General features: G+C 45.0%; 1 protein-coding gene across 4 annotated transcripts in view; it reads left to right on the top strand.

The window, feature by feature from the left end:
• AP2B1 (adaptor related protein complex 2 beta 1 subunit) overlaps nt 1-16,143 on the top strand; it is a 113,152-nt gene extending 97,009 nt beyond the window's left edge. For all 4 annotated transcript variants that reach the window (XM_018064221.1, XM_018064223.1, XM_013971907.2 and 1 more), the window contains 4 exons: nt 1,039-1,123; nt 2,041-2,127; nt 10,054-10,208; nt 15,045-16,143. In XM_018064221.1, coding sequence (XP_017919710.1) covers nt 1,039-1,123; nt 2,041-2,127; nt 10,054-10,208; nt 15,045-15,119 — 402 coding nt within the window. In that variant the 3' untranslated portion in view covers nt 15,120-16,143. The remainder of the gene's footprint in view (nt 1-1,038; nt 1,124-2,040; nt 2,128-10,053; nt 10,209-15,044) is intronic.

The raw sequence follows: 20,779 nt of genomic DNA, 5'->3' as shown, positions 1-20,779 counted from the left end.
GGTCGCAAAGAGTCAGACACAACTGAGTGACTGAACTGAACTGAACTGAACTGACTGTAAAACTCACCCAGAGAAATATTTTTCTGTGGCACCAAGAGCATAGATAGGAAAGTCACAAGTGACAGAAAGCAGTGGGAAGCATGGTTTCAAGCAGTTTTTCTCCTGTGTCTCCCCTCATACATATTTGCTTCTTACAATCTGCCCCAGCATAGTCCGTTTCTGAATGGAGACACCAACAATATTGCCCCTAACACAAGTATTATACATATTGTAGCTTTTAAAAATATATATAAACAGCTTCCTCTGGATTGAGCAGGCCACAGTAGAGTCACAGCCTGTGCACATCCAGAAGTTTGTGTTGGGAGAAGAAAACTCATTTCTTCATTCACTCAAAGGCTTTTCCTTAGAGTCATCAAATTTACGAGTGTTTGACCCAAACTTTTCTAGTCATATGACTTAGGAAGTAAGAAAGCACTTTAAAACTCATGTCAGAAAAAAAGGTAAGGGCATTATGACACCAGTTATTGTGGAGAGAGAAAAATCAAAAGTGTAGAGTCACATTTGCATTTGAATCCTGGTTTTTCTGTGTGCTTACAGTGTGGCCCTGAATGTTACTTAATCTTTCAGTTCTTCATCAGGAATATGAGAGGGGAGTACCAGTTACTTTGTTTGAGATAGTTATAATGAGGATATAATGAGTTATAATGAGGATTAGAAATACCTGTTAATACAGGTACTTAGTGATAGCGGCAGCAACTACTAAAATAACTGAGTAGATTATTACAGGCATGGAATTTATGCCTTGAATTCATCCCTCCTGGAGTGCGGCAGAGTTGCAGGTTGTCGATGGTGCTCTGACAGTGGAGTAGGTAGGGACATGCTTTCCAGTATACGGGCTGGTGTGTCTTGATTTGGGGTGTTCTGCACTGCCTAAAAGAGGAGGGAAATTGGATGATATATTTCTAGGCAGTAACTGTTCTTTCCCTCCTACCTGCCTTCTTATGATGTCCTAATTTTCCCTTCCTACTTTCCGGGCAGGTGGCTGTGAAAAACAATATTGATGTCTTCTACTTCAGCTGCCTCATCCCACTCAACGTGCTTTTTGTAGAAGATGGCAAAATGGGTAAGTATGTCCTCCTGTCCTGCCAAATATACCTTTGCCCTTCCTCTGAACGTCAGGTAGAGCATATCCCCAGAAGTTCAGTGTATCTTGAGATGTAAAAAAACGGGGGATGGCTATTCTAAAGCTCCGATAACTGCTAATTCTGTATTCGCCTGAGTCTTGCTGTGCTGTTGGTCTTTAAATCACAATGCCCACTGTCTGCATAAGCCAGTCAGCACAGCAGACAGTAAATGGCTTGGTGACAGGTAGATGTGGATTGAAATCTCAGCTTGGCTGTTTGTTAGCTTTGTGACTATAGCAAGATGCTTAATTTTTTTGAGTTTCAGTTTTCACGTTTACAAAGCAGAAATAATTTTTTGTAATGACTTGAAATAATACGTGCAGGTTTTAGCACTTATCCCTGTCCTGAGTTCTTACTGTCTCAAGATAACGAATTCAGTAATTTATAATAAATTGTTAGTACTCCCCATGTGGTGGTTGATATTTATCTCTTCCCTTACTTAGGAAACCACCAGCTAATAAAACTAGCTTATGTTGATACATATAAAGTTGTATTGGCATTTTATTGGTTTGATTCTTACAATAACTCTTTGGGTAGTGTAGCAGGTATAATATATGATGAGATTAAGGATTGGAAAGGTCACAAGACTTACCTAAAGTCACCTAAATAGGAAAACTGTGGAGCCAGAACAACCCTAGATGTAAAGTCTCTCCCAGTGTGTCTTAGTGCGACTCATGAGGGATTAATTGACCTGGAGTGTAGCACTTCCGCATAGCTAAGCCTTGGCTCGTCTCAGACTGCCACTGGCCGTACTGCTGGAGCCAGCACTCCAAAGGAGAAATGGTACAAGGGCTTAGATGTCAGACTGTTGCCAGACTGTGCCCATCCAGCCTTTACCTCTGCTTCCCCCAAACAGAGCGCCAGGTCTTCCTTGCAACATGGAAGGATATTCCCAATGAAAATGAACTTCAGTTTCAGATTAAGGAATGTCATTTAAATGCTGGTGAGTGATAACTCTAAATTTCATTTTCATCTTAGTATATTCAGTTAAATAGTTGAAAATTCTGTCTTCTCTTTACCTCTCTTTTTCACAGCTACCTATTTCTAGTGAGTAAAGAGTATATTTGCAGGCTTCTCATTAAAAGCTTGGGATGTTTTGATGGTAGGCTCTAGATTAGCTACAAGCTGACAGATTTAAGAACTAGAATGGATCCACATGCCCAATTGTCTAGTAGTTGAACATGGGTCAGTCATGTTACTTGAACATTCTAAGCATCAGGTAATTGAGTGGCACTTGAAGATATGTGCTCTCCCAAGAACTGAAAGGACTGTTTGTCCTCTTACATCAGCCTTCAGTAGTGACTCTGAGATCCTTGTTTGGAATCCTGTGTTTATTATTAAATAAGACTATGTCATAGTTGTTTAAAGCCTAATTGGTGGCCTTTTTCTTTCTTTCCTTGTGTCAGCTGTCATATGACGATATGACCGCCTTAATCACCATTAAAACGTTATAGCCCCCTTAGTAGTTCGTTTTATTATTACACTCGAACTTCAGTCTGGGAACCGGAGAGGAGAAACAGTACCCGCTGGCAGTGCCTCAGGCTTTGTTTCACTGAAACATCCTCAGGCATGGAGGGGAGCCCTAAGCTGTTCAGGGTCTTGCCTTTGTCCCAGTCTCTCCTTGAGGTTAATATAACTTTATGAGTTTGAATGAGAGTGAGCCCTGATGCTGGTCAGTGCCACCTCCCTTCATTCCCCGTCACTTCCTCCTTCCGGCATGCTGCCCTCCCACTGTGGCTAGAGTGTTGCCCTGGGAGAAGGAGGCAGACCGAAGGAAAAACAACTCACTGGCTTCACATTTCAACTTGTTCTTTAAAAATTTTTTGCTAAAAATTTTTTTGCAGAGAGTGGGTGTGCTCTGTGACACGTCCATCCTCTGTGTTCCAGGCAGATGTTTTTCTTACAGGGCTTCTCCTTAGCCCTTGGAGAGGTGTTTGAGGAAGACAGTCTTCTGTAATGCCCACTGTCATGACAGTTTGTTGATTCTCTTCACGAATACCATATGCCTTCTAGGTTTCTCAGCCTGACTGGTTATGTAGCTATTAAACAAAACCAGATTTTTGCTGAGTTTAAAAAAAAAATTCATATTTAATTTGAGCTGCTTTTTATGCCATGTTCTAGGTAAGTGACGGTGTTTGCTCTCTCTCCTAGGCTCACTGGTTAGTTACCACAAGCCTCATTTGATGAGTTGGGAAGTTGGACAGTTTTACATTTTTTAACCTCTTTTTCAGGAAACTTCCGCTGCAGAACCCACAGTGGCTGATAGCTAGGGTTATAGTCACCCTTGTGTGGTCAGTCCCAAGTCATTTCATATATTACACTCCTGAGAACACTTGTCCCTCAGAAAAGGGTTCTGTGGTCATAAGATTGGGAAGTACAGTCTTAGAAGTTGCCATTGCACATAAGCACACTAGAAGCTGAGGCCTCCTGCACTGAGGAAACCACTGTAACTCAGTATCAACTGAATGTTTTCCCTATGAAATTTAAAATCACGAAATGCTTATTACTAACGTCTTACGGAGAACCAGTGTTCCTTGAACACACATGATCAGGAGAACTCTCGCCTACAGATGGCAGAGAAAGGCCAGAGTCCTGGGAAAGCAGATTTGGTCTCAGAGATCTGGTGTGAAGGGGACATGATTTTTCAAAAAAGAAAATGGAAGTTAGGATGATTGAGGGTTTTAGTCTGGCCTGTCAGGTTAATAAAGAAAATCCCCCTGCTTCCAGATGGGGGCTCCGAACCTTGGTGTACATTTGTGATCTTGCCAAAGAAAAGGTATCTGGCCTTTCTCCCAGTGGAGCTATGTCTTCTGATGTAAACAGAAACAGTTTCCCAGAACAAGTTCAGTTTTGAACAATTCAGCCGTGGCCTCACGCCAGTTCCTTCCTGCCTTGGGTGCTCCAAATACCAGTGAATCAGTTCTCCAGTGGCACCCTGCTCTGTGGTGGTGCAGCACACGGAGCCCAGGGAAAATTCCCAGCCACGTCCTCTTCTCTGGGAGCCTGAGGCCGTCCATCATTTGCCACTGAATCACTGCTGATCTCTTACAAGACCATTTCTGCAGCTAATCCTCTCTAGCTTTTCCTCTGCCTCCACCCCGAGGTCTGGAGTACCTACCCCGACCTTTTCTTTTCCTTCCAGTCTGAGGGCTCAATTAACAGGAACGTTTTCAGGTTTAGTGCCTTCTGATTCAACACCCTGGGTTGAGAGCTAAAAATACCTTCTTTCCAGCTGATCTGTCCTAATCACAATAGCACCAACCCTTTAAATAGCTTTTCTGTGCCAGAGTAGACATTTGACAGATGGCGCTAACACTCTGAAGGCTACAGGAAGTCTCAGGCTTAAAGTACTGACCAGCCTAGCATTGAGCTTTTACTTCTGCTCTTGCATTTCTTCTAGAGAAGAAAGAAGAAAAGAAACCCTCTTACTAAGCCTCAATAATTTATCAGTTCTTAATAGAAAGGTGTATATGATAGTGTGCTTATGCTGTGTCACTAGTGGTGTGAATACTGGAAAATACTGGTTCAGAAAAGGCACCGAATTGTATGGGTCTCCTTGCTTCCTGGCACTCACTGGTCATATCTGGGACCACTATATTAAGTACATAAGAAATAGCTGCATCTCCAGCCATATCCAGAAAAGAATCTTTCGGGCAAGTGGTTTACAAACCTATTTTTCAAATTAAGTGCTTGTTTTGCTTTGAAAAACTCAGAGACATGTTACATCTGTATTTTCTAGTTAGGCTCTCTAATAAGGGACAGATATTTCTTCAGGCACAGGGACTAGGTGAGGGTGAGTGCTGTTTCTTTGTTTGGTCATGGTTCTCCCCATTTCCTAAATACGAGTGCATTGCTAGTCAGCACTTAAATACAGTTTGGTTGTTCAAATGGTTTTTTTTAAAAGGTGTTCTTTTTAGCAGGCACAGTGGTTTGCAGCTTGCTAATGACTGTGTCCCGCAGCTGGGTCCCATGTGCAGGTTCCCCCTTCCCGCTCTCCAAGTACCTTCTTCACTCTTACGCCTGCTGGAAGAGGTGCGCTCTTAGCTAAAGTAGGAAGATGAAGGCGGGAAGACCACATTCCCATCTTCTAAGATTTTAGGCCTCAGACCCAAAGCCAGATTTGAGGTAGGAGACAAATGAACCCAGAGAAATATCTTAATGCATGTGTAACCGTATTTGACTGTCTTTTAATAAAAACTCTTGTCCTGTAGGGCAGATCTCAGTGTCTTAACATTACATTCTCATTCTCCAAGTCTCACAGCTATAAGATTCCATCGTATTTCCCCAGGAGTTCAGATATGTTTAAAAAACAAACATACACAAAGAACTGTGACATTTTGTCAAGAAGTCTGTCCCAGTCTGGCTGGGAAGCTTCTTTACATTGGCTCCCATTGCCATTGTTTCTGTTTTGTTTTTTTCTGATTTGACTGCGCAGCATCTTCATTGCTGTGTGTAGGCTTCTCTGGTTGTGGCAAGCAGGAAATACTCCTCATGGCATTGCATGGCCCGTTCTTGCGATGGCTTCTCTTGTGGAGCACAGACTCTGGGGCATGCATGGGCTTCAGTAGTTGCTGCACATGGGCTCCGTAGTTGTGGCTCACAGGTTCGAGAGCGTGGTCTTGGTAGTTGTGGCGCACAGGTTCAGTTACTTTGCAGCATGTGGAATCCTTCCAGAGCAGGGATCGAACCCATGTTCCCTGCATTGGGAAGCAGATTCTTATCCGCTCTGCCACCAGGGAAGTCCCATTGCCATTCTTAATGAGTTCACTTAACAGAGTCTGGTTATCCTACCACCTTCAAGCTCTCCAGCTCAAACCTACAATAGAAGGTTTATAAAAATTGACTCACAGAGACTTCCCTGGCCATCCAGTGGTTAAGACTCCACACTTCCAGTGCAGGGGTGTGGATTCAATCCCTGGTCAGGGAACTAAGATCTCACAGACTATGTGATGCAGCCAGAAAAATTGACTCACACATAGTTGAGTTATAGAACCCTCTTCCCTCCATGCAGTATTCTGATAGAAATCACGCTAACAGCCATTCAGTAGGAGTAGAGCCAGGTTCCTAACCAGAATGCTTCCAAACACATTAAAGTTACATCCATTCAACTTGCTTACTCCGTCTGGCTGTTGGCCATGTTTTTTAATTCTGGAGTGGGTGAGTGTGTATGTGTGTTTGGGTGCTTCCATTTCTTAGCCTGTCATCTCTTTTTTAGCCTATCACTACTTACTTAGCCTGTCACCTCTTACTTAAAACCATGACATATCTGTAGGCATCTGGGCCTTGCTCTATATATTGTCTAGAACATGTGCCTGTGCAGCACTGTAGAACTTCAACAAAAGATCCTGTCGTGTGTATTTTCTGTTTCCTTGGAAATGGGCAAGAGCCTTGAAACTTGGGAATGGCTTTTACAACTTAAAGCAATCCTCCTCGTGTTAAAGACAGTCCTGTCAAAAGATGTAAGCCAAACTCCAGCTGGTGATGTTGCCTAGCAACTCAGTCTGAGCTGCAAGAGCCTTTCATTGTGGGAACCAAGGTGACAGCCAGAACTGCCTGACCCCCAGAAGGTGATGAAAAAGTATATTGAGGCTCCCTCCTCCTTCAGTCTTGTGCGTAACAACGTTGAGATAAACGTTTTGGCTTCTCAAAGAGAACCCATTCTTGAGTTATAACTACTCTGCTTGGTGTTAGTGGAAACTGGAAATAAAAGGAGGGAAATTAAGCCATAACTAAGCGTGATGCAGTTGTTTAATGGATGGGCTTTAGTACCTCCTGCCCTGAGTGCTTGCTGGGTTGAATGTGGAAGAGAGACATCAGGGCAAGAATTACCTCCAAAATTAACCACATCTAAATAGATGTTTTTTACACTCACAAACAGAAAGCAAAATTATGGTAATCAAAGGGGAAAAGGGAAGGAGGAGAGATAAATTAGGAATATGGGATTAACAGGTACATCAGTTCAGTTCAGTTCAGTCACTCAGTCGTGTCCGACTCTTTGCGACCCCATGGACTGCGGCACTCCAGGCTTCCCTGTCCACCACCAACTGCCAGAGCTTGCTCAAACTCATGTCCATCGAGTCAGTGATGCCATCCAACTGTCTCATCCTCTGTCGTCCCCTTTTCCTCCCACCTTCAATCTTTCCCAGCATCAGGGTCTTTACAAATGAGTCAGCTCAGGTGGCCACAGTATTAGAGTTTCAGCTTCAGCTCTTCCAGTGAATATTCAGGACTGATCTCCTTTAGGATGGACTGTTTGGATCTCCTTGCAGTCCAAGGGACTCTCAAGAGTCTTCTCTAACACCACAGTTCAAAAGCATCAATTCTTTGGTGCTCAGCTTTCTTTATAGTCCAACTCTCACATCCATACATGTGATACATACTACTATATATAAAACAGATAAAAAGGATTTAATGTATAGCACAGGGAACTATATTCAATATCTTACAATAACCTATCATGGAAAAGAATAAAAAGTACACACACACACACACACACATATATATGTTTATAAGTATCTGAATCATTCTGCTGAACATCTGAAACACAGTTTTGTAAATCAACTGCACTTCAAATAAGAAACAGATGTGAGGTTTTCCTGGCAGACTTTTTTTTTTTTTTGGCAGCCTAACAGCTTATGGGATTTCAGTTTCCTGACCAGGGATTGACCCTGGGCCACAGCAGTGAAAGCTCCAAATCCTAACCACTAGACCGCCAAAGAACTCCCCAGAGAAAGTTGGCTTTGTTTGTTTGTTTTAATTGAAGTGTAGTTGATTTAAATACTGTATTAGTTTCTGCTACACAACAAAGTGATTCAGTTGTGTGTGTATATATGCGTGCACACACACGGTTTTGCATTTTTTCCACCATGGTTTATCACAGGATACTGAGTATAGCTCGCTGTACTCCACAGTAGGTCCTTGTTGTCTACCCATTCTGTATACATCCGCTAACCCAAACCTCCCACTCCATTCCTCCCCCTACCTACCTCGCCCATGGCAACCACAGGTCTGTTCTGTGTGTCTGTGAGTCTGTTTCTGTTTCATAGGTAAGTTCATTTGTGTCATAGGTTAGATTCCACACATATGTCACTTACGGCATTTATCTTCCTGACTGCCGTCACTTCGCATGGTCACCTTTAGTCCCCCTGTGTTGTAGCAGGTAGCATTGTTCTGCTCTTGTTTGCGGCTGAGTAGTCATTCCATTGTATATATGTACCACATCTTTGTCCATTCATCTATAGATGGACATTTAGGTTGTTTGCTGATCTTGGCTATTGTGGATAGCACTGCTGTGGACATAGGAATGCATGTGTCTTTTTTAATTATAATTGTGTCTGGATATTTGTCCAGAAGTAGGATTGCTGGATCATATGGTAATTGTATTTTTAGTTTTTTGAGGAACCTCCATATTGTTTTCCATAGTAGCTACACCAATTTACATTCCCAACAGCGTAGGAGAGTTTTCTTTTCTCCACATCCTCTCCAGCATTTGTTATTTGTAGACTTTTAAATAATGGCTGTTCTGACTAGTGTGAGGTGGTGCCTCATTCTAGTTTTGATGTGCATTGATCTGTTATCACTGTCTGTCAGTGAGGTTGAGCATCTTTTCATGTGTCTGTTGGCTGTTTGTATTTCTTTGGGGAAATGTCTAAAATAATGTTTTAACGCCCATGGTATTATGCACATATCGGCATCTCCAACACCTGAGTCAGAGGCTTATTCACAAGTATTGATGGCAGGCACTTATTGTGTCCCAGATACTGTGAGAAGCACAGTGACGAAAAACTCTAGGATCCCTGTGCTCAGAGGGTTTACCGTCTAGGAGAATAGAAAGACCGTCCATCACAGCAGCCTTATCCCACAGAGTATGACTGGTTTTTATTTGGAGAGAATTTAGTTCCTGAGTAATTTAATTCTTACTAGAAACAAATGTAATAAACTATCAACAAAGAAATGGTGTTTATCATCTCTGTTCTTAAAGTTTCTCTTTCTCTGGTGCTGCAGCATCTCATGTTAGCAGTCAGAGAACAAGGAGAGAGAAATGACCTTTAATTCTAGAATGTCATGTCTCTGGTGCTGTATGTAGTCACACGGAAGACCCCAAACACCAACCTGTTCTTCTCCTGTGTTGATGACTACAAAGGCCTCCATTATAACCAGAAATGGCAGTCGAGGTTACAGGCCTTGGAATAATCATCTTTGCACAACTTCAGTCTTTCTCAAAAACTTTTGTTCAGGGACTTTGTTTCGTTACTAATTTGGGGTATGATAGTCTCCAGAAGCTTAAGAAATCATTTGCCTGCTTTAAAAAACAAAAACAAAAACACCTAAACGTCAAGGTTAACAAATTTGATTTGCAGGATTTCTGCAACTGGCACTTTTCTGATCCTGGCACGTGAGGCCAGAGTGGCTCGTGGTGGAGTGGTAGTGACTTGGGAAGTGTTGTTGTAGATTCAGTTGTCAGTCTTTGTATCCCTGTGGATCTGGGACCAGTGTTCCAGAAGTGAACCCCAACATGGCAGTCGGACATTCACCCATTTCTGTCTCTGTCCACTTCAGTGCGTTTTTACCTGTCTAGCTCCTAGTAATAGTTTAAGGGTACCAATGGCTTAGACCCCCCATAAGCTCCACAGGTAGTTCTCACACACTGGTGCCTAGTCGCGCCTTATTCTGTTTTCTGGCCTGGAACGTGGTGCACAGGCACGTGGAGAGCTTCCTCACACTTGGCTCTGGTGGGGGAAGGGCTTTCTGAAATGTGCACATATGCATGTGACGGTGCTTATCAGGGGCTAATTGAGCGCACGTGGCTCATGGCGTCCTCGTTGGGTATTTTAACTGAAGGTGTTGCATTTTGAATCTGTGTTTCTAGACACTGTTTCCAGCAAGCTGCAAAACAACAATGTTTATACTATTGCCAAGAGGAATGTGGAAGGGCAGGACATGCTGTACCAGTCCCTGAAGCTCACTAACGGCATTTGGATTTTGGCCGAGCTACGTATCCAACCAGGAAACCCCAATTACACGGTAAGGCCTTTTTCAGAATGGGTGAGATGGGTTCATGGAGCGAGGTAAGAGCCCTTTCTTTTTTTTTCTTAGCATTTTTTAATTGGCCAGGAAAGACCTGGTGGAGTTGCTGCACTCCCCAGATATCCAAAACAAGCAGTCAGAAAAGTCCCCAGTTGCATTCTTAGAAGACCTTGTTCTGCCGCCACTCACCAGGAAGGGGCCTCTGGTGACTGGAGTACCTTAGACTCCTCCAGGTATATACAGAGCTGCTCACAGAGCCTACAGCTTCATCAGTGTTGGTTAATGCTCATCTAGCATATCTGTGCATGTGGTACTGTGGTAGGCCGCTAAGAGGATTGTTTCCATAGCTCATTTCAAGCTCCTTCCTGCTTTTGGATGTAAGGATGTCAAAATCCCTGTACATATGAGCCTCTTTAGTGATACTGTATGTCCTAAATGCTTGTTGAAAAATAAAGGCAAAATGGGACACACCTTTTATAGCCTGAAAGGGAACTTTAGAAAACTTCTTCAGTGCCACGCTGGACTAAAATTGAAATCCTGGCCTTATTTTTAGGGGAGGAGCCAGTTGCTTTGTTAATCTGCACAGCCCTAATACCCTAGGCACTGGCCATTTGTTTACTATTGTAAAATACTGTCTCCCAGTAAGATGCTGCTTATCATCTGCATTTTGTAAAGTACAAGAAAACCCTTGGGACAGGGGAAATATCATACTCTTCTGTTATGTTCAAGGCTTTTGTACACTGTTTTGAAAGAGGGGAAAGGAAAGTGATGAGAAAAGTAAGGTTCAATAATTGAATAACTGATAAAGCTTTATATTCAGTAGATTAAGTGAGCTTTTTGGCCATTTAGCCGAGAAGTCTGTGACTCCATTCCTTAGTTTTAAGGCAAGCGTGTGTTCATTAGCATACATCAAGGAAGTAGTACCACCCTATACTGAAAATTCTTGGTTTCCCCTTGAAGTAAGCTGGACGAGTGTGTGTGTGTGAGTGATACTACGTCCCATCTAACTAGATTGTTTTGCCCAAGCATTTGTGAGCTGAGAAACTTCAGGCTTCTCCCATAAACTGTACACTCCTCCCACCTACCTCCTCCGCCGCCAGTCCTTTGTCTTTTTTGGTAGGAAACTGTCCTGTCATTTTCCTCGAGTTCCCCAAGAAAGGGAAAGCCCTGTCTGGTCTTCTGGAGGGACAGGTTTTTACTGTAAAATCAGGTCTTGTAAAATAACTCCATTTACTTACCTAGAAATTTTCTCAAAGTATGTGTATTTGTGTGTATGTTTTCTTGTTTTTTATCATTCATTACTTAATTGCAGTATTCCATCTCAGGTAGATTAGAGTAGCATGGTTACCCCTAGATTGCATGCAGATAAGGAAACCAAGGTTCAGAATAATTAATAACTTATTCAGGATCACAGAAGTTGTTGGTAGGTAAGTTGTGCTAAGAATTCAGATATCTGAACACTTGCCAACTGTCTTCTTTGTGTTCATTAAGGATAGTGAGAATTTTGACAAAGACCTTTTAGTAGTTGCATAGTTGATTTAAAATGTTTAAAACCTTTTTATTTGGAACTAATTTAAGACTCACATAAAGTTTTAAAAATGGTACATAGAGTTCCCATATATCTTGCACTGAATTTTCCTCATTGAGAACATCTTACACCCATAGTACAGTTCACCAGTTTTTACATGATTATTTTTAGTTTATTTGGTTAAGGAGTGTACAGTACTATGAAATCTTATCACATTTGTGATAATCACCACCATGATCAGGAACAGAACTGTTCTGTCCCCGTGAAAAAACTCCTCCTTGCTGTCTCTTTATAGTTACAGACTCACCCCATGCCTAACCCATGGGAGTCACTGATACGTTTGTTTCCCGTTACTATAATTTTGTCATTTTGAGAGGGCTGTTAAATTCAGTTCCTATCCTTTCAGACTTTTTTTTCCCACTTAGTATAATACCCTTGACATCTGTCTTAAGTCACTGCATATATTAATAATTTGGTGTTTGGTTTTTTTTTTTTTTTTGATGACCAAGTAGTAGTACCTCTGCTGCTGCTACTGCTAAGTCACTTCAGTCGTGTCCAACTCTGCGACCCCATAGATGGCAGCCCACCAGGCCCCCCCGTCCCTGGGATTCTCCGGGCAAGAACGCTGGAGTGGGTTGCCATTTCCTTCTCCAATGCATGAAAGTGAAAAGTGAAAGTGAAGTCATGTCCGACTCTTAGCGACCCCATGGACTGAAGCCTCCCAGGCTCCCCCATCCATGGGAGTTTCCACGCAAGAGTACTGGAGTGGGGTGCCATCGCCTTCTCCAGAGTAGTAGTACACTACATGATAAATCACTTCCTTCATCCCCTTACTATATGTCATTAAGAAGGTTTGTTTGTCCCAGGGGGAAGAGCCCTCATAATCTCCAAGTAGCTCTGTCTCACCTGGAAAGAGAACTTGTCCCAGGTGAAGAAGTATGTGTTCCGGCCATAAACCTGGAGTAGACGTTTAAGCCCTTGGCTTATTGCCTAGGCAGGGGAGGTGAATCTAGGTGGGTGGCACTCCTCAGAGGCTGGCGGTGAAGATGTGGCGCATAAGCAGGTCAGTGCTTCGAAAGCTAAATCCTGGCAAGACCTCTCTTCCCATGTGAAATGAGACCAGAGTCCTAAATCAGATCTTTTTTTCCCCTAAATCAGATTTTTTTAGCTTCTTTTTTTATGTACATTTTCTTCTTGCTTTCTTTAGGAATTAGCCAAAAAAAAAAATTTTTTTTTAATGTGTTCCAGCTTTTTTTTTTTTTTTTAATATATTCCAGCTTGTCTTAACTGTATTTGTTGGAAAGCAAGGAACGGATTTAACCCTAAACTTAACCTATTGTTAAAGGCTGAGGTATCTGGGGGAGGGAGGTGATAGAACAATCCAGAGAAAGAGATTCTTCCTTCTCTTCTTAGCCTCCCTCCCCTCCCTCTCCTCCCCCCTCCAAAGAGCAGCTCAGACTTTCTGTGTCTAGACTCCCGCCAGTGCCCGCCTTGGGCTTTTATTGAGGAAGACAACATTCCCTTATCACTAGTGAACCAGAAGTGGGTCTCCAACTGGTTGGAAGTTCCAGTACTGCTACAAAGATATGAAAAATACAGATCTGTATTTGAGGGAGGAGGAACTACCCCCTCTTTGGTCTGGGAGTTAACTCCCTTAGCTGTTCTTACTCTTTTTAGCTTCCTCTCCTCCTCCTCTTCTGAACCCACATACTTTCCCATGAGAGCTGTCTACAACACTGACAGTGGAGAGGCCGGAGGAGGGGCAGAAAGGCAGGGAAGGGCCTAGAGCTGCAACTCTGACCAAAGTAGGGGGATGTTTTCTATTTATATTTGTATTCTAAAATTAGTCGTACATTTTGTTTTACGTGTATCAGAACTGTCTTCCTGATGTATGTCGAGCAGCAGCTCTGGAAATGCCTTAGAGAATGCATATTAAAGCTGTAAATTTTGAATAGAGCCTCTTGTGATGTTCTTTTTGTTTGGCTTGGTTTTGCATTTTTAAAATCTCACTCAGTTCGGAGGATGTGAGTTTTCTTAAGAAGTTTGGGGTTGACCAATCATCTTCCTGACGTTTTTGCCAAAAATATTCTGACCTCTTTGAACTTGGTTAAATTGTTTAGTCTCTAATAAGACAGTAAAAAGGTAAGATAACGTAAAATCTTATGGTGATATATCATTAAAGACAACTTTTGTTCATCTGCTTTAATAAACGAGCGATAATGTCAGTAATACAAAAAACAGGGATTAAATTTTTTGGTTCTTAATGCAATTTATATGCTTCTTTTGTTAACATTATTGTGAATCTGGTGAATTTGCCTAATCTGGTACAATTCAGGAGTCCGAATCTAGGTTTAAATCTTGCGCTTGTTGACCCACAAAGTGAAAATCTCAGTGTTCAGCATTGAAATCTTTTTAGTATTTTAATTTGGTAATTGTTAGACTAGACAAAGGTGGTAATAGAGTGGTATGAGAAGTATCTAACCAGCCTGTATAAGAGGCAGAAGCTGAAAGAGAACCCTGTTGGCATAAATGGTACACACTCGGTAAATGTCTCTGTAGTGTTAATTAGTTAGTGTTAGTCGCTCAGTCGTGCTTGACTCTTTGCGACCCCATGGACTGCAGCCCACCAGACTCCTCTGTCCATGGGATTTTCCAGGCAAAGGATACTGGAGTGGGTTGTCCATTTCCTTCTCCAGGGGAGCTTCCCAACCCAGGGATCGAACCCAGGTCTCCTGCACTGCAGGCAGATTCTTTACCATCTGAGCTACGAGGGAAGCCCATGTTGGTTCTTAACTTCATTCCCTAGCAGTGTATGCTCTCTTCTATATAATACAGGGAAGACTAGTTCTTTGGAGCTGCCTAGCTCCTGCTTTTATTTTACTTAGTTATCCATCCTCCTGAGTTGGGACTGAGATAACCATCTTTGTGAAGACAGAAACTGGAACAGAGAGATGAAATGACCACCAAGTTAAGGGTTTTAGCCCTTCCTTTTCACTTGGTTATAGTGACTCCTAGCAAAGCAGGAAAGCATCTGTCCCCTGCAGTGTTTCCTGTGAATTATTTCCTAACTTTGCAGACCCACGTAGAATGTGGGTGGAAACAGACAGCTTGACATTGATTAAATTGAAATTCTAAAGCCCACAGAACCTCCTATCAGCAGGGTCTCTTTCTTTGGCTGCTCAACGATAGAAACTCTACTCCCCTTGTATCAGAAAGATCTTTCCTTGAACTGAGTACTTGGATACCTTTTGAGCGAATGCCAGCCTCCGTGCTAATAATCTTCCTTCTCCTTTTCCTCCGCACAGCTGTCGCTGAAGTGTAGAGCTCCCGAGGTCTCCCAGTACATCTATCAGGTCTACGACAGCATTTTGAAAAACTAATAGACTGGTCCGGTGCCCTCCCGCCACCCTGTGATCGGTGCAGGCCAAGAACTCTTTAACTGGAAGAAATTGTTATCGCCATGTAGAATCTGAACCTGAACACACTGAGGCTACCCGCCAGGGTAGTGACTAGTCTAACCTGTGCTAATGTTAGGGCACCGCCTGTTGGATAGCTTAGCTTCCTGTCACCATCTGTAACTGCTGCTTCAGTCGCTTCCCACCTAGTGCCACCCGCTGCTCTGTCCTTACTTGTGGGCTTCTCCGTGCTGTCCTTACAGTGGCTGCAGTTTCGAGTGTAGTTTGATATTTTGTAATCGAGACCTCGTTTCAAAAGCAGAAAAAGACAACAAAAAAATATTAAAGCAAGGAAAAGTGTCACTGAAACGTAAACTGCACTTTATTGTTTTATATTTTTGTACATAGGAGAAATTGAGGGAATAGTGTGTAACTGAGAGAAGTGTTAAGACAACCGCACAGTCCTGGAGGGAAGAGACACAGTTTGTTGCCACCCCGTGGCAGCCTTGTTCCTGATCACTTTCTTTTCTCTCCAAACTCCTTTTCCTATGATTCCTCCTGCCCTGTATTTTCATCTCCTTTGATGCGCTGCAGCTAGGAATGGTGGTCTTCCTTGAATGGTGCTAGAGGGCGTAGGAAATGGGGCCTTGAGGCACCCAGGCTGAGAAGAACTTATACAGTCCTTTCCCGAGGTCGAATCCGAGAATGACACTGATGAAAAAATTTCAGGAATCAAACCCCACCCCACCCCAGTCTCCCACTCTGGGTTTAATTTAATCTCAGGTCCAACTCACATCTAAAATGTTGGTTTCAGAGTTGCAGCAGACTTACTTGAAATAATAACTCATCCAACCTTGTTTTTCTAAAAAGGAAAAAGATAGAAGACAAACAGGATGTTACCGCCTGAGGACTGTTGACTGTTCGGTAGCAGAGGTGGGGGGCTGGGTCTCCGAATCCCCGGCAGAGTTCTCACTGCAGGACCCTCTCGTTGACTTTCTTTCCTCGATGCCTTTCTCTTACCTTTCCGGTGCCTGCTTCCTTATGGCTCTCCTCACACTCCACACAGATTCTGGCGCTCCATTCATTGGCATCCGGTGGCGGCAGAGTCTCTGTCCAGGGTCTTGAAGGTAAACCCTGATGCCAGAATGGAGGACCCTCAGTGCTGGAGGCCAGCAGGGCGGGTGTGGGGAGGAAGTGAGCTTCTGGTGCCCCACAGTCATCCCTCGGCTCTCTGATGCTTGGCACTTGGGTTGCTTAGGCTCCCAGGCAGGTGAGATCACCTCAGAGGGCCAAGTTGTCCTTTTCTTCTCTCAAAAGATCGGGAAACGTGAGAACCCCTGCCCCCCTGGACACATGGGGTGTGGCTGTCAAAGAATGCTCTGTGCCCAGAACACCAGTCTGTCCAGCAGGGTTGTCTGTTTCACCTGTGGGCACTGCTGCTGCCCGGCACCGGGGATTCAGCGTCCATGACTGAGACTGCCTCTCAGATGCCCCCGCGTGGGTCCAAGACCTCACGTGGGACTTGGACCTGAAAGTGAGTCCAAGAGGAGGAACCCTAGAAAACAGCAGAAACTACCCTGCAACTGTGTTGCAAGTGAAATGACCCTGACTCATACTACTTGGAAAGCTACAGGGAGCAGGTCCCCCAAAGCAGTTTCTTAAGCCTTGACACTCTCCATGAGAAGAATTCCTAGGGTGAGGGACAGGAACCCCTCAGGCACGTGAAGAACAGGAAGTGGCACAGGATGGTGGGTGGGGGTGGGTGCCAGGTGAGGTAGAGAAGCAGGTGGGTGAAGCTCTGTGGTTGGGAGATTGCTCGTGGAGTCAGTGCGATGCAAGCTGTGAAGAAGGGCCCCACTCCACACGCAGTGTTCTCGCCTCAAAGCAGACTGCCATTCCAGGCGGCAGAGCTTGTGGCAGGGTAAGCAGACGAGACAGTGTGGCACCAAGACGTGTCCCTCCGCCCCTAAAACCCAGCTCCTCAGCCTTCCCGGCAGCCATGGGCAACAGCTGGACTTAGCTGACCCGGCCTGTCTGCCAGCCCTCCGCTCCTTGGAGAGGCTCCCTCCCGGTTTGTCCCTGAGCAGCTGGAGAGGGATTCTGCTCCAGAAGAAGGACCCCTCTCCTGAAGAGGCAGAGCGTGTCGCCTCCACCGCAGTGACCCTCGGGGCCCATTTGGAGCTTGGTCGAATGGGGGACGAACGGAGGTTGCCCTGCAGTCCCCTGTCTGCCGCTGCAGCCTGTCTTCTGTAACGTCCCGGCGTCTCACGAAGGGCACGGCAAGCGCACACACACCCAGGACTCTTGCTGGTCAGAGATTCCCTGAGTGTCTGCCCTCGCCCGAGCCTGTTTTGTGTGTCTGCGTTGCGAACCTTGGGACTGGAGAGGAGGGGGAAGGGGGGTAAGTGTTGCCCTAAGAAAACTTATCATTCTTTTGTTGTTGGGATCTGTTCTGGGGGAGGGTGGAGGGCGGGGGAAGCTTGACTTTGTCTTCGTCAATAAACTCTCATTTACACAAAATGGAGTTTGTGCTGTGTACTTTGTTCCCAGAACTGACATTGGAGGACAGAACACAGCGGGCCAGGGGAAGGTTGGGGTATTAATAACCATGCTATTAGAACTTGCCTTTTGGCTGCCCGGCCCTCCCGGGGGTTTAGCCAGATGAAATGTGGAGATGGGCCTGAGGAAGCACCACATGCCTCAGAGGCTCCTGTCTCCTCGGCGCCCGCTGCTGTCCCCACCACCATCACCACTCAGGCATCTCACTGCAGGCAGTGCTCCGAGGAACCAGTTCATCTTCCCTGGCAGGTCCCCTCCAGGACTCATGCGGATGGGCCAGGGGCAGCCAGCCAGCCAGCCAGGCATGGGCAGAAGGAGCCCAGCAGAGCTTCTCGTCGGTGTCCTCTTACCCAGGACGTTTCACTAATCCATTTATAAAAAGCGTCTCGGATCTGCACTGGGGGCCTTCATGTTCCCAAGTGGATAGAATTAATGCGCTTTCAATCAAGCTTCCCAAGGAGTTCGGATCAAATTCCCTGCATTTGTGTGGCTGGGGACTCTTGAGCCAGGTGTGGTCAGGCTGGAGGCCCTGGCCCTGCTTCTGATGAGTGGACAGCCTCTGAAGTCCCCCACAGCCTGGCGTGGGGGAGCGAGGCTGAGGGGTCCCGTGCCCAGATGCCCTGAGCCTCAGACAGCGTAGGGAAGGTGCAGAGGGCTCCGCACAGTAACTGCTTCGGCTACATGGATGTTCAGACACCATGAAAACTATCCTTCAGCAGCTAGGAACTTGGGGTGTCACCACATGCTGGCTACAGTTGGCCTGAGTTCCAACTGGAAATACTCTGGCAGGGAAGTGGGGTCAGGGTGGACTTTGTGGAGGTTCCGAGTCAGAGATGAGAAGAGGGATAGGCCTTGCTGAGATCTGATTGGATTCACCAGCTAAGAATGTCAGTTTCGGCCAAGAAAATCCTTAGGGCAGAAGCTCTTAACTCTTGGGTCCACATTGATCACACCCCAGAGATTTCATGAAAGGCTGACAATTCTTACCAATTGGGTAGGGCCTGGGACAACCTGCATTTCAAAACATTCCCCAAGTGTTTCTAAAAGTGCAGAGTTGACACTCCCTGCCAGAGAAAGACACCTGTTTGCCTACTGCCTCTTCTGGAGTAACGGGATTCTTGTGGCAGCTGAAAAACGGCACAGCACTCTGATGCACAAGTTGCCTGCCTGTCCCGTGAGTTTGAGAGTATCATCCCCATTTTTCAGCTGAGAGGAGGAAAAGCCACAGCTTCCCTTCATCCCACTCCTCTGAGCCACCAGGCCAAGGGCCAGCCTTGCTAAGCCCCTACATCCCAGTGCGGTTCAGTCTCCAGAAGCAGGGCACACTGGCGAGAGACCTCCACTTGAGATCGCCTGAGATCCTCCTCCTCCCGCCAAATGCTAAGTTAGGAAACACTGAGCTCTCAGGTGCATTGTTTCTGAGGCCACAGAAGAGCTGAGGACTCCAGGTTGGAGCCTTCCTACTCCCACCCCAGGCATTGATGCTTTTTCTGGTTTTGCTTGGACCCAGATTTCTTTTCCCTGCCACCCCCAGCTCCAGGAGGCAAGAGAGCCTGTTTATTTTAATACCTGGTGTGGCACTTGGGAAAGATCACACCTCCCCCGTTGTTACCCATTTCTATCTCCTGAACACTAATCCTAGAATCCCCACCAGCCCCCAGACATGTTATTAGCAACAAGGATGTTTCTTGAAAAGTTTCCGAGTTGGCTCCAAACTTGGTATCTTAGTTTCTCATTTAGCTTTTGCCCTGCCGTTCTTGATGCCGCCAACAAGGGGAAGGCTAATTCAGGGATTGTTTAGACCCAGATGGACTTAATTTCCGGAAGTATCCTTTGAGACAGCACTGCCCCAACACTCTGGGGCTGAGAGAACTCCACTCCCCACCTTCTCCCACTGGGTAGGTGTTAGAGGAGAATGAGCAAGTCTAGCCTGTGGGTTCCCCTCTCTTGATTCATTCACTCTCCACTTACTGTTAAAGGCCCCAGGATCTGGCCAGACAGCCTCTGAAAGCCAGGGGGATCCTCGGCTCTGAGGGGGCAAGGGCGGAGCCCTTTGTCCTCTGGGCTTCAGATGCTGTAGGTGGGTTCACACGTCCCATCCCTTGGAGTCTTCACCTCAGGCGTCTTCAGCTGAACCGGAGCCACAGACTATGGACAGAGCCTCTCGGGTTTTTTTCACCAAGGTAATCCTAACCATAGAGAAGAGTGAACAGGCTCCTAGGAGCGTACAATCCTTAGCCCAAAGTGACTCAGCGAACCAAAATGGCTTTACCAACCAAATCTTAAATTCAGGCAAATTTTACATTTTATATTAATTGAATGGGTTGGGATTTAAGACAATGTTTTAGGAACTTCTCTGGCCATCCAATGATGAAGACTCCATGCTCCCACTGCATGGGGCACAGGTTCAATTCCTAGACAGGGAACTAAGATCTTGCATCTGCGTGGTAAAAAAAAATCTCTCTCTCTCTCTCTCTCTCTCTCTCTCTCTCTCTATATATATATATATATATATATATATATATATGTTGTTTAGTCACTCAGTCCTGTCTCTCTGCAACCCCACGGACTGTAGCACGCCAGGCTTCCCTGTCCATCACCAACTCCCCGAGCTTGCTCAAACTCATGTCCATTGAGTCGGTGATACCATCCAACCATCTCCTCTGTTGTCCCCTTCTCCTCCTGCCCTCAGTCTTTCCCAGCATCAGGGTCTTTTCCAATGAGTCGTCTTTTCGCATCAGGTGGCCAAAGTGCTGGAGCTTCAGCTTCAGCATCAGTCTTTCCAATGAATATTCAGGACTGATCTCCTTTAGGATGGACTAGTTGGATCTCCTTGCATTTCAAGGGACTCTCAAGAGTCTTCTCCAACACCACAGTTCAAAAGCATCAATTCTTCTGCATTCAGCTTTCTTTATAGTCCAACTCACACATCCATATGTGACTACTGGAAAAACCATAGCCTTAACTAGACGGACCTTTGTAGGCAAAGTAACGTCTCTGCTTTTTAATATTGCTGTCTAGATTGGTCATAACTTTTCTTCCAAGGAGTAAACATCTTTTAATTTAATGGCTGTAGTCACCATATG

The sequence above is a fragment of the Capra hircus genome, chromosome 19 (genome assembly GCF_001704415.2).
Source record: "Capra hircus breed San Clemente chromosome 19, ASM170441v1, whole genome shotgun sequence".
Lineage (NCBI taxonomy): Eukaryota > Metazoa > Chordata > Mammalia > Artiodactyla > Bovidae > Capra > Capra hircus.
This window is presented reverse-complemented; position numbering and strand designations above follow the sequence as displayed.